The 12,341-nt window shown below is 31.3% G+C and overlaps 1 protein-coding gene across 2 annotated transcripts in view; it reads right to left on the bottom strand.

Moving 5' to 3' along the window:
* LOC107165369 (tyrosine-protein kinase transmembrane receptor Ror-like) overlaps positions 1–12,104 on the bottom strand; it is an 80,717-nt gene extending 68,613 nt beyond the window's left edge. For both annotated transcript variants that reach the window (XM_015513566.2, XM_015513567.2), the window contains exon 1: positions 11,708–12,104. In XM_015513566.2, coding sequence (XP_015369052.2) covers positions 11,708–11,840 — 133 coding nt within the window. In that variant the 5' untranslated portion in view covers positions 11,841–12,104. The remainder of the gene's footprint in view (positions 1–11,707) is intronic.
* Between the last annotated feature and the right edge of the window lie 237 nt (positions 12,105–12,341).

Genomic DNA, 12,341 nt, shown 5'->3' with positions numbered 1-12,341 from the left:
CCCAGAAGTACAGGAAATATAAAAACTTTAACCGAACTTTATCTACCACCAAACACACACGCCAACCGTCATTCAACGTTACCGCCACGGACAGACCACTCTCCTATCGACGTCTCTCACTCCCACCTCCACTACATGCATTTTTACGGAAAGTATTCGTTTTACACCAATTCACACGCGTGCGTGTGTGTGTGTGTAAGCTGCATGCAACCGAACTGAGTTTGGTTAAGCTATATATTATATGTATATAATAATAATAATATATAAGTGTATAGGAGTATAATAAAAAGGGTTTTATTGATCCGAGGGACGCGTGCAGTGCGAAAGAATGACTGTCACTTTTAGCCCTCTAGTATGTCTGAGCCTTTCACCGCTGTTTCTGTTATTATATATATAATAAGTTCGTCCGCTATACCACGTGACGGATAGCGTACGAGTTAAAATCCGGCTTATTTGCACAAAATACCGTTTTCATCCTTGTATTTTTTCACCCTGTCAGCCAACGTATAGCTTCATAATATCTTCCCTGTAGCTACTCCACCATTGTTCATTTATTTATATATATATATATATATATATATGCTTCGGATATACCTATATAATGAAAAATTATATAATATATAGACATATATTATTAGATGTACATTATATACCTATATATTTAACGACCAACTGAAAACTATACGGCAGGCGGGAATACAGCTGTATAGAAAAAATTTAAATTTTCAGTATGATTTTTCAATTTTATTAGGTATATCTTATTGTTCACATTACACTATATTATAAAAGTACGATAGATTTCTATTTAACAAATAAATTGTATAAAAAACTACTGGTATAAAAATACAATATATTTTGTATAATTTCACAACAATAATACCTATACGCGTGCTGAATTATTGTTAAACTGGATTACCGGATTGTATAAGCTCTCTTCGATAACAACTTGTTACGGGACTCTTGAGTTACTCTGGAGTGTGTATAAACGTATAACTTTATATTTATATGTATACAAAGACGAAGGGAGACCACAGCGCACAAATACGGTCTATGATGTCTGGATCGGTTTTTTAGCCTCTGATATATATTATATATAAATCCAATGGACAACTATTATAAACAGAGATATTTGATCGTGTGAAATGTTATTTTCTCCCCTGCAACCTCTTCTGCGATCGGGTCCGTAATTGCTTTTTGAAGTGCGCTACTGGAAAATCATTCGAGATCCGCGCGTTCAGAGCCTTCATCAGGCGTTTCGAGAGCTCGCTATATACTACTTCTGGTCGAGGGTTCGCGATACGAGAAGTGTGCAAATTATAATTACAGAGCGATTATCTCCTGCACCCCTCGTCAGTTGTCGCGCGTACGCAACGCGGCGAAAATCATATTGTTTAGACATACGTCGGTTGAACGATCCTTAATTAAATTTCTCGTCGAACGAGTCAATTTCGTTATAATTTTTTTTTCGGCGGAATTCGTATTAAAATTCGTTGTTGAGGGAAGTGCACGCGGTCCCTACGGTGACGGTGGTGGTAGAACGATAGAACACGTCATGCACAAGAATTGTATGGCAGAGCGGGGGTGGTGTGATGGTGGGAGGGTATTAGAGAGTGACGAGTGTTTGACAGCTGAAACGCGCGAGGGTCGATTCTATTTCTGAAATTATTCCATTCCCCCATTTTTTTTTTTTTTTGTCCCCTTCCGTGCGGACCACACGAAAACAACACAAGGAAATATGTCACGTTCGGGTGTTTGCGCCTTGCAAGGGGATGCGAATATATATATTGTAACACGTTACACGTCTCCGGTACCGTCCGCCTGCCATATATCATTGAGACCATCGGACCGATAAATCGGTCCAACGACGTTCTTGCCCGGACGTGTCACGAAAAAAACAAATCCGAAACGTGTTTTGCCTTTTTTCTGACAGCCGTAATGGCCGTGTTGAGCAATCTATGATTGCCGACGTCTCTCGTGTTGCAGCAGGGTCGAAAACCCAAACATCGTAAACGTCGTAAACAAAGTAACCTTAACAATATTTTGGTTTGAAACTAATATGTTTTTTTTTTTTTATCCAAATGTTTATTATTTTTACCAAAATATTATGAGAAACGATAGAAATATCTAGGCGCAACTATACATAGTGTATAAATGACAATAATACATAAATACATTCGTGACAATATACACCTATGACTTTTAAGGTCGTTGTTAACCGTTATTGTTGAAATAAAATAAAATAAATTATTATAAAAGAAAAACATTATAAATAATTTTAGCATGAAATATAAAACAAGTTCCTAGAATTTAAACTACAGACAGATTTACATTGTGAGTAGGTAAATTAATTCCAAATGTTCCAAATAAAAACTCTAGTAGAACCGGTTGCGTTATTTGTTAATATTTATTATTCAATATTTATTTCAATATACACGATTGTTCTACGGTTTGTGGGTAGCCGGTAGTTTATAATAAATACGTCTTTTTAATTTTTATATTATTGAGATTACTACAAAAGTACCCAAAATAATATGAGTGATTATTCGCGAACATATTACAATATTACATGTGCACACAATGTAATATAATGTGTATTTATGTATACCTACTCGGGTTTAGAGTAGAGTTTTGTATATTTTGAAGATTTTTTAATAAGAAATGACTACGTATACCTAATGTTTTAAATGTATGATACAATACTTCTCCGCATAAACTATTATTATTATATTATTACTATAATAAATTACGCGCGCTATGCCACCTTTATCTATAAGTATTATTATGATTTTAAGGACTTAAATAGTTTTTTTTATTTTGATACCTATAATTATTATAACGTAAAAAAGTATGATTTAAAGAGAAAAACATGTATGCCCAACTTTCGTCAACCGTATTCAATTCAACATAATATGCATCAACGGTTCTTTAATCCTAAAACCTATATACTCGATAGTACTACACATATGCATAAAAATGATATAAAACCTAATAACTTTTTGTTAGTTATTCTATAGAGGACAATACAATTCTATAAAAAGTAACGCAACTTTTGCGTCACTGCTCCAAGTGATGTTCAATTTGACCAAAACTTACAATATGACGCGTATGTATCTTGTACAATCTATTTTGAATACTAAACTACTGTGCGGTAGTAATCAAATGTCACCAACAGCATATATTTAAAGGATTTTTTTTTGGACAACCACATTTGAATTATTATTTACTTATATTTCGTTTTTCGTTTTTCCCTCTCAATAGCCGTTGTCAACTGTTCTATTTTTACGGTCCATTGTCCAACCGTTCGTCGCTAATTGTACCTCCACAACAAGAACCCGGGGGACGCAAGTTCTTGATTAATTCTCCTTCTACCCGACCGCAAGATTGATCGATTCCCGGTCAAACGCGACAGGGATATTGCTCTTCGCTCCGCAGCCGTCCCTCGCATTGCGTTTTGGACAAGAAAAGTCTAACGCACACCACTGCCGCCGTTTGTCCGTCAACACGATCCATCAACGTCTGGCAGTCCCCTACTCGAAAAGCTTTTCTTGGAGTTGGGGGTGCGGGAATATGATCGATAGCCCTCCCCACCGCGAATCCTCGGCCCCCGCGAAAGAGAGGATCGGCGGCCCGAGACCGTCGTCGTCGCACCCTATTCCTATACACCCGCCAGCGTCCCGTCGGAATCGATTTTATTATATACAGAGCAGCGCGAAGAAGTTACCTAAAACCCAAACCCAAGGCGAACGGCAATTACGGCCGGTAACGAGATTCGTCTGACACGCGATACACTCCACGCACTACACCGTTGCGGCCCGCGGGGAGAAAGTTCTTCACCCTGCACCATGTTACCGCCGCGGAGGGACTTATAAAAGGATTACGGGACGAATTTCATTACAGTTTATATACCGGTCATATTGGGCGCACAGAGTAATCCTTTTACTCATACACGTTATTTACTGAATATGTATGTATATATATATACACGGCGTTGTATCTGCGTACACGACCTTTGCTAGCAGTCACTGTGTGTGTGCAGTTAAGACCTGTATGTTGCAAAGGTGTCGCAGGTTAAATGCCCGCAAGGGTGGTGTATTCAATTAGAGATGTACGAGTTAATGTGAATAACCGCAAATATGGCCGGTTTATAACTGTTTTCCTAAATGTACAATACGCATTTGAATTAAAATTTAAACTATATATATGTAGTCAACTAGGACGGTTCAATAGACTATTATTTATTTATATTTTTTGAAACTAAATTAATGTAATATATAACTTGCGAGACTCGAATGATCGTTTGTAATCCTATACACTCGGACACTCGGCGATTTCGTCAAATCATCACTATATAATATTGAACGTACTACAGCTGTATACGCATTTTTTTTTTTTAAACTGTAAAAAAGTGTTTACGTCAACTATTTTTTTATATTTAATTCAAAACCAAAATGTATTTCTCAGAATAAACTTCACCCATAATAAAATAAAATAATACTCTGTTGTTATATCGGGACGATATGCACAAGATAATGTATATATAACATTATATTATATGTATATAATTTTAAAATGAATTTATTTAATTACGTTTGAATTCGTACCTATTATGTATATAAATATTCGCAGACGAGAGACGACACAAGATTGACGTCTTCGCGTGAGTGCTTGACAGTTAGTATCATATATAATTCAACAAACCCTAATAATAATATACCTATATATAATGTACCTATATGTAATTTTATTACAACTTTACTCTAATAAATTATAGATAAAAACAACAAATACTGCACGTGAATTCGGCACGTAAACGTTATAATGTATAAACTTGAATCAACAATTACCTCAAGTATATAACTGTGCATGTGTCTATATTATATAATATACACCTATGTACAATATATAAACCTAAACGAAGTAGCGATATGGATAGGTGATGCGGTGGTGCTCACGAGACGTACATATTGTAGTATTTACGAACAAGAAAAACGGTATATGGATTTTGTCGACCATATAATACACGTGTTATATACGAGATGTATAATGTAATATATATATATATATATATATATTCGTATACAGAGTTGAACAAACAACGCGCAGTAGATTATTTCTATTAAATGTGATCTACAAAGAGGTCGGGACATAATGGTGCTCTATTAAATGTTAAGTGTGCATCGAAATCCAGAAAATTAGAACAATCGACCCTTCTCCATAAAACACCTCTGTTAGAATGATTTTTATTTCACAAGACCGCGCGCCGACGTCGTAAAAACAATGAAACATATAATATTATTATATATTCGAATTTCTCCCCTTTAATCTTTTTTTTTCATACACACTAATTGTCACGACGGTTTTCTTTTTTATTATTATTTTTTTTTATGTTATATAAGTGACGAGAAATTCATTATTTAAATACACGTAGCGCACGCAAACACCCCATACGATGCTCACAGTTTTGGAAACCCCTGCATAGTCCGGATAACACGCGTGTGTTTGGTTTATGTGCCGCACAAAAAGGGGTGTATACTGTATATAATGCTATAATATAACGTTAGCGCACATACGGAGGGCTGCTGGCCGTGACGGGGCAACAAGTGCGTTTACGCCGAATTAAAACTCCATCAATCATTCTGCAGCTCAGCCAACTGAAAAACCTTGAATTGGAGGGTATAAATTGTAGCATAGTAAAAACTATATACAGAGTAAACTATATAGTTTGAAGGACTCGTTGACCATTTAGTATCGCGCGTACATACCAAAGGGTTGATAATCCCGGAGTTGACGGTCAAGCAATAATTTTTTTCAGTGGTCAGGTTGTCGAAGTGCTGTCATCGTAAATAACAGAAGTGTGTAATATATGGGGTATTGGGTACAACTATAATAGTAGCGTTTTAACACATCGATAACTATTATACTCGTATATGTCATAATATATTCAATCACATATGGTAAATTTAATAATGATAAACTATTTCGTTAATTCTTTATTTTATATTATAACAACAATAGACTTGTTTGTTTGAACGTATTATACTATTATGTAGAGCATTGTTGAAATAATATTAATATTACTGCAGTCAGCATTAAAAGTGTTTCTAAAAAAAAATTTATAAACAAATAATTGATCTTTACAGTCCATGACCATTATTGAAAATAATTAACTGGAAAAAATCTGTACTTAGTAAAAGAAAATATTTTTCAAGAGTTGGCAAAAAATTGTAATTTTTTTATGTTGACAAAATGACACAGATCATTAATCTTATTTTTCAATAAGTGGCTATATATGGTTGTTATACATTTAAAATTAAAAGTGACATCTAACGAGATTCTTCGCGATCTAAACGAGCTGATACAACAAAATTTATCAACTCAAGGTTATTTCTAGTTTTGTGACATGAAATGATTGTAATTAAGTTGTCACGTCTTCTTAAAATGTTGAAACCATTCTTAAAATATATTATTGTAAAAGTATTCAACAAAAAATCATCTAATTTAAAGACATATTATATTAAATTAATCAAACTACCTACTAATACTGTTAACTTCATTATATCAACGAATAAACTATTATACCATAATCTATACAGAAAAAATCAACAATAATTTTTTTTATTATAGAGTATGGTTTAATTTAGTTTAAACGAAAATGTTAAAGAAATCATTATAAATTATTTAAAAATCGCGACTATGAAAAAACAAACTTTCTTATTTTTCTAAATACAAATAACAGATATTAGATGCCAAATTTAAAGTAAGAAATGTATTTTTAGTTAAACAAGTTTTACACAAAATATAAAAGTTTTCTTTTAATGTAGTACCAGATATTTTACTTTGATAAAGTACAAAAAGTTTTCTCAAATACAATAGTTTTTAAAAACAGCTAGTAGTTTGTAGATAATTGACTGATTCTATATTGACGAAAAAAAAAATTAGTTTTGAAATAGTATCAAATAAATGATAACAAACAGCCGTTGAAGTAAAAATGTCATATTATATTATTGCGTAATATATTGTATATTTAAATAATCAAGTTATGATTGAAATATAATATTATTTATTCTATAGGTATTAGACATGTTTTAAATGTTTACATAAATATGTTTTAAAAAAGACTTGAAATAAAGTTGCTTGTAAAAAAAAATAATATCAAGTTATGTACCTGTATTTAATTAGTTTTGAAACTGATTTGGAATTCTAAACCACTAAACATTTATAATCGTTATAAATAATTTAATTTAAAATGAATTAATAATGTTAGTTATATAAAATTAAAAATTTATAATTAATATTTCCAATCAATTTAAAATTCTAAAAGTATAATAACAATATCCTACATTTTACTTTTATAAACAATAGGCATTTAAAACAACGTAGTATTTCTCGAAGATTTAAATGCATATTAATTAAGTAATTTTTTGTATATCGCTTGAATAAAAAAAAAAGTATTTTATAAAATATACTATACCTATGTCTATAGTTGTACTCCAAATAAAAAATAACAAAGTATAATTATAAATAAAATAAGCTCCTTGACGGTTCTATATTTTAAAGGAAAAATTGTTTACTTTGTCTTACATGTGTAGTGTGTACAGAAACCTACTGTTTTGTAACAGTTTATTAGGCAACCAATACCATACGGACTAAAGGTTTTGGAATTCATAATATTGTCTTAACGCGGCTCCCCCGCGGTGTACCAGTTAGCCGTATAATAATGTATATAGTATATACATTATACACATTACACAATATACAGCTAACGATATGTCGTAAACTATCAAATCCCCATAAAGATCCCTGTTAATGATGCCAATGACTTGACAAATCTTATTGGGTATACAAGAAGGGATCAAATATAGGGTCCCTTTTTTATTTTAAAAACAAAAAAAAGGAATGTAACCATTGTTGAATGTTTTAATGTTTCGGTAAAAATAGAGAGCTAAAATGAGTATAATGTTGTGACGTGGTTCATATTATAATTTTCTTTTATAATTTTTATGGACACTGTTTGGAGAAACCGTAAAAAATTAGAAACCACCACGTCATTATTATAATGTGCACTGCTAGTCAGAAGTCAATGTTTATAGTACGCAGGGTATAGCATTTTTTACGAATTTTTTTATGAGCCGTGAAATACTATTGTAGTGGGATTTATCATAACGTTTATAAAATAAAAATAATAAATGTTATAATATAAGGGCCGTCTGCGAGTGACAAGACCGACGTTGTTGTGTACTGGAAAAATTCATCCAGTGCCATAGACCGACGTCAAAAGCAATAATTTCCACCATCGTTTTCCGTCCTCTCGTCGCTTCCGCCGGGACGTCTTTATATCCGTAAACCAATAACGCGTAGAGCCTATAGAGTCCCAATCCAGTCAAATCCCGTTATTTTGCTGTTCTTTGGAATCACGAAATTAAATTAAATTCAACGGGCCTTAATGGACGAATAGCGCAGATTATGTGTTAGCCGCTAACAATTATTATTAAAACAAAACCTCCAATTGTACGTTCGAAAAATCTAAATAGCAAAATTAATGCGTTTATTTAGGTTCGTAATGGTTGAAATAAAAATAACATGACATTGATTATATTCATAATTATCCTCAAAATGTACATACATTTCCATTAACGGTACACTTTGATTCATAGATAATATACAAAAATAACACTGAATTTAATTAGTTCATATTATAAAAAATGTAAACGTTAAGATTAATACATAATAGGTAATACTTAAATGGTGTAAAAATATTATGTAAAGAAATAAAATATAAAATAAACACTTTACCTATAATGATCACATAAAATGTCATTTTTATTTAATAATTTTGCGTGAGTGTATATTATTTTTAGTAACACATTTTATGAAATTAGTTAATTAATGAAAAAAGATCTATTTTTTTTTTTAGTTATATCTATTAATAAATAAATAGGTGGGTATAAGGAACATTTTTAGGTAAAAACGAGTAGGTAGCAGAATCTAAAATATAATTTATTCATATCAATATAAAGTATTTAAAATGTAAAATATTATTAGGAAAAAATATTGTTATGATTATTATTATTAAGAGCAATAATTTAAAGAAAAGCTTTTAAAAAAGGGTTCATCGTCTGGTGTACTCAGTGATATTAAAATCAAAATCAAATTAGTTCATTGCTTTTACATTAAAATTAAAACATTATGCACCTTAACTTCAAACTGATATGTATGGGATGTATAAAACCGTTAAGAATTTAGTTACATACATAAAATATCCGAATATTTTTTTAATTTAATAAAATATTATCAAAATGCATAAAACACATTGGTTGACTAGGTTACAAAAAGAATAATGAAGTATTATATATATATTCATGAGGCATAACTATAAACTATAAAGATAATCCTATATAGTCACATTTCATCAGTCACTTTCATAAACAAACATTAATTACCTTTTTTTTGTTTATTTGCATTATGTCAGACGTCAGTATCGGATTTCGTCTTATAAAATTGTCATTTCTCATTATGTCCCATGTTTCTATTGCAACTTAATTTTTACAAAAGTCTTTGAATATTGTTTTTATACTTGTAACTTGTTTTTTGTATAGTTATATATATTATTTATTAATATTAATTTTTAAACGTTTTAAACTGTAATAAACATTAAAAATATTATGTTAATACTTTAGACTAAGGAAATGATGTTATTGAATTGAAACATTTTAAAAAAGGAAAACATAATTAATAATATGATATGACCATTTAAGGACTATCTTCATGCTAAAATCAGATCACTGATATTTATATTCTTGAAGTAAAATATTTGTGTCTTATTTATATAAGCATGAGTATTATTTATATTTCTAAAGGATTTTTTTCTTTTGTTGAATACGAGTGAAACTAAATTGATTTTCAGTATAATGCGTATACATATTGTTATAGCATTATATATTATACTTTTATTGGCTCTACCTTATTATTTATTACATAGACGAATAGATGACTACATTACTAAAAATAATATATTAATTTGTATTCAAAAATTGTATTTCTCATTAAAAAGACCAATTTCGGGTAAATTGTATTACATTTTTAAAAACTTTTTACTAAATAAAATAAAATAAAATGTATAATATTATATTTTTAAAATGTAATTAAATAATATATACAATGATATATTATGACAAAAGAAATTTTACGAGTTCAGAATGTACATAATAATATACGTATATAAAATTTAAAACTGGAATAAATTATGGAAATATCATAATTATATATATACCTAACAGAGTAGGTACAGTTAAAATTGCTGTTATTTTAAATATCGATATCACAAAATAGAAATGATCTCTTATTGTAATTTTCCTAGTAATCTTAAAAAAATAATACTGTAAGTACGTAAACAATAATAATAGGCTTAATAATTGTGTTAAAATTCATTAAAAATATATTGCATACACATAGGTACTGTTTTTCTTTATTTTTTGCGATTTTAATACAGTTTTACATAATAAATGTCAAATGATATTGATAATAATAATATGTAGGTAAATAATTACTATCTATATTGAAAAACGAATTTATATAAATATCTTGATTCCTTGAATCTTTGAGATACTATCATTATATCTATATCAAATATAAATTCTTGGAGGAAACATTAGATTGCTTTCATAGAAAATTCCGGGGAAAATTCTAAAACATTTTTTACATTAGGTATATTGTAAGATATTGTAATTGCAATGTTGTAATTCTGTGAAAATCTTAGCCCTTCAGCCGAGTATTAGCGGTGGCATATTGTCATATTATACAAATACCTAGATATTTAAAATTTTGATATCATCTAAGAGGACTCTACACCTGTGTTGTCTCCGTCTTACAAATGTACAACATAATAAAAATTGTTTTTCGCGTTATATGACCACTCAGTTTATAGTGATAGTGTTATATGACTCAAAATTGATATACAATATAATTGAGAACATTATTTGAGAAGTGAAGTTTTAATTTTTTTTACATCACTTTATATGAAAAAAGCTCTTTTTGTTTCAAAATCCATTATTTTCGTATTTTTTAAACAAATGTATTTGTAGTTCCAATATGGAAAAATAAAAACGATTTTTCACAGCCAAAGTTCTCCTTTTTAAGTGGTGAAAATTTCGTTTCTTAGTTACGACTGTGGCCTCCTCCGTTCTATCCCGCGCAAAACAGTAATTACTATGTTTTACATTTATGAGACGGAGAGAGCACATAACGGGTGCAGGTTTATAAGTGTAAGAAATTTTACGACACGCGTATTAAATATTATAACGAACGTCATACTTATTAAACTATTATAGGATACCTACCTATTACAAATTTCAAGACCAATCATACATCAATATTATTACGATACAAATAAAATATTCTCGAATTCGTAGTTTCCGTTTAGCATCAAACTATATACGCACACGTAATATAATTAAATTTATATTATATTATTGTAGGCACAGTACAGTATATCTTAATAACATTTCTATCGCCATTTACGTAAACTCCCGATAACCGCGACATTCGAAATCTTCTAACGCGTTTATTATTAATATGCATGATATAATATAAACTTTATAAACTAAAAATAATACTCGTTAGACCCTTTATTAAAAAGCGTTAGGTTTTTGAGTATGATAAACGTACCTAACATTATCATTGTAAAAAAATAAGGATCACAACTACTCACAGTCTTCGGCTAGATTGGTGTTTTCGTCTATGAACGTGTTGGACCCCGTAACCGGTGTCCAGAATTGGCTATCGGACGACAGGAAGACTATCGCCACCAACAGCATTACCGCTGTCCACCTGATGCGAAACATCGTCGCGCGAAAACCGATTGGAACGCACTCGCGGGTCTCGTCGTATAGGTGACAACAACAAATGTTGTTTTTATCGTAACTATTAATAACAGCTCGGCGTAGAATATTATGGCAATGCTAAGTATAGCGCGAAAATAATCGCGAGATATTCCCGATATCGCGGAATATCGAATTCTACAGTCGGTTTCGGAGGCTCAACGACCTGACGAGACGACGTCTCGCGAACCGACGCGGAACAAACAACACACGAGCGCGACCATGCCGCGCGCGATTACGACTGAGGCGGAGGCCGCGCGTTGCGTCCGATGAAGGGTTGCCCCGTCGCGTCCCCCACCTACACGGCCACTGCGCTAAACCTCTCCCCCCTCCCCGGCGCGTGGCGACTACTCGTTTTTCAATACGTATATATATATAAATTATATATAATATTGTACACCTATAATAAACACGACACGTGACACCGCACGGAAAATATACGCTCGTCCTTAGCATTTTATACTG

This window comes from Diuraphis noxia, unplaced genomic scaffold, assembly GCF_037042655.1.
Source record: "Diuraphis noxia isolate RWA-SAM2 unplaced genomic scaffold, SU_Dnox_SAM2 contig0002, whole genome shotgun sequence".
In the NCBI taxonomy this organism is placed as follows: Eukaryota; Metazoa; Arthropoda; class Insecta; order Hemiptera; family Aphididae; genus Diuraphis; species Diuraphis noxia.
Note: the sequence above shows the minus strand (reverse complement) of the source record. Positions and strands in the feature narration are given on the sequence as shown.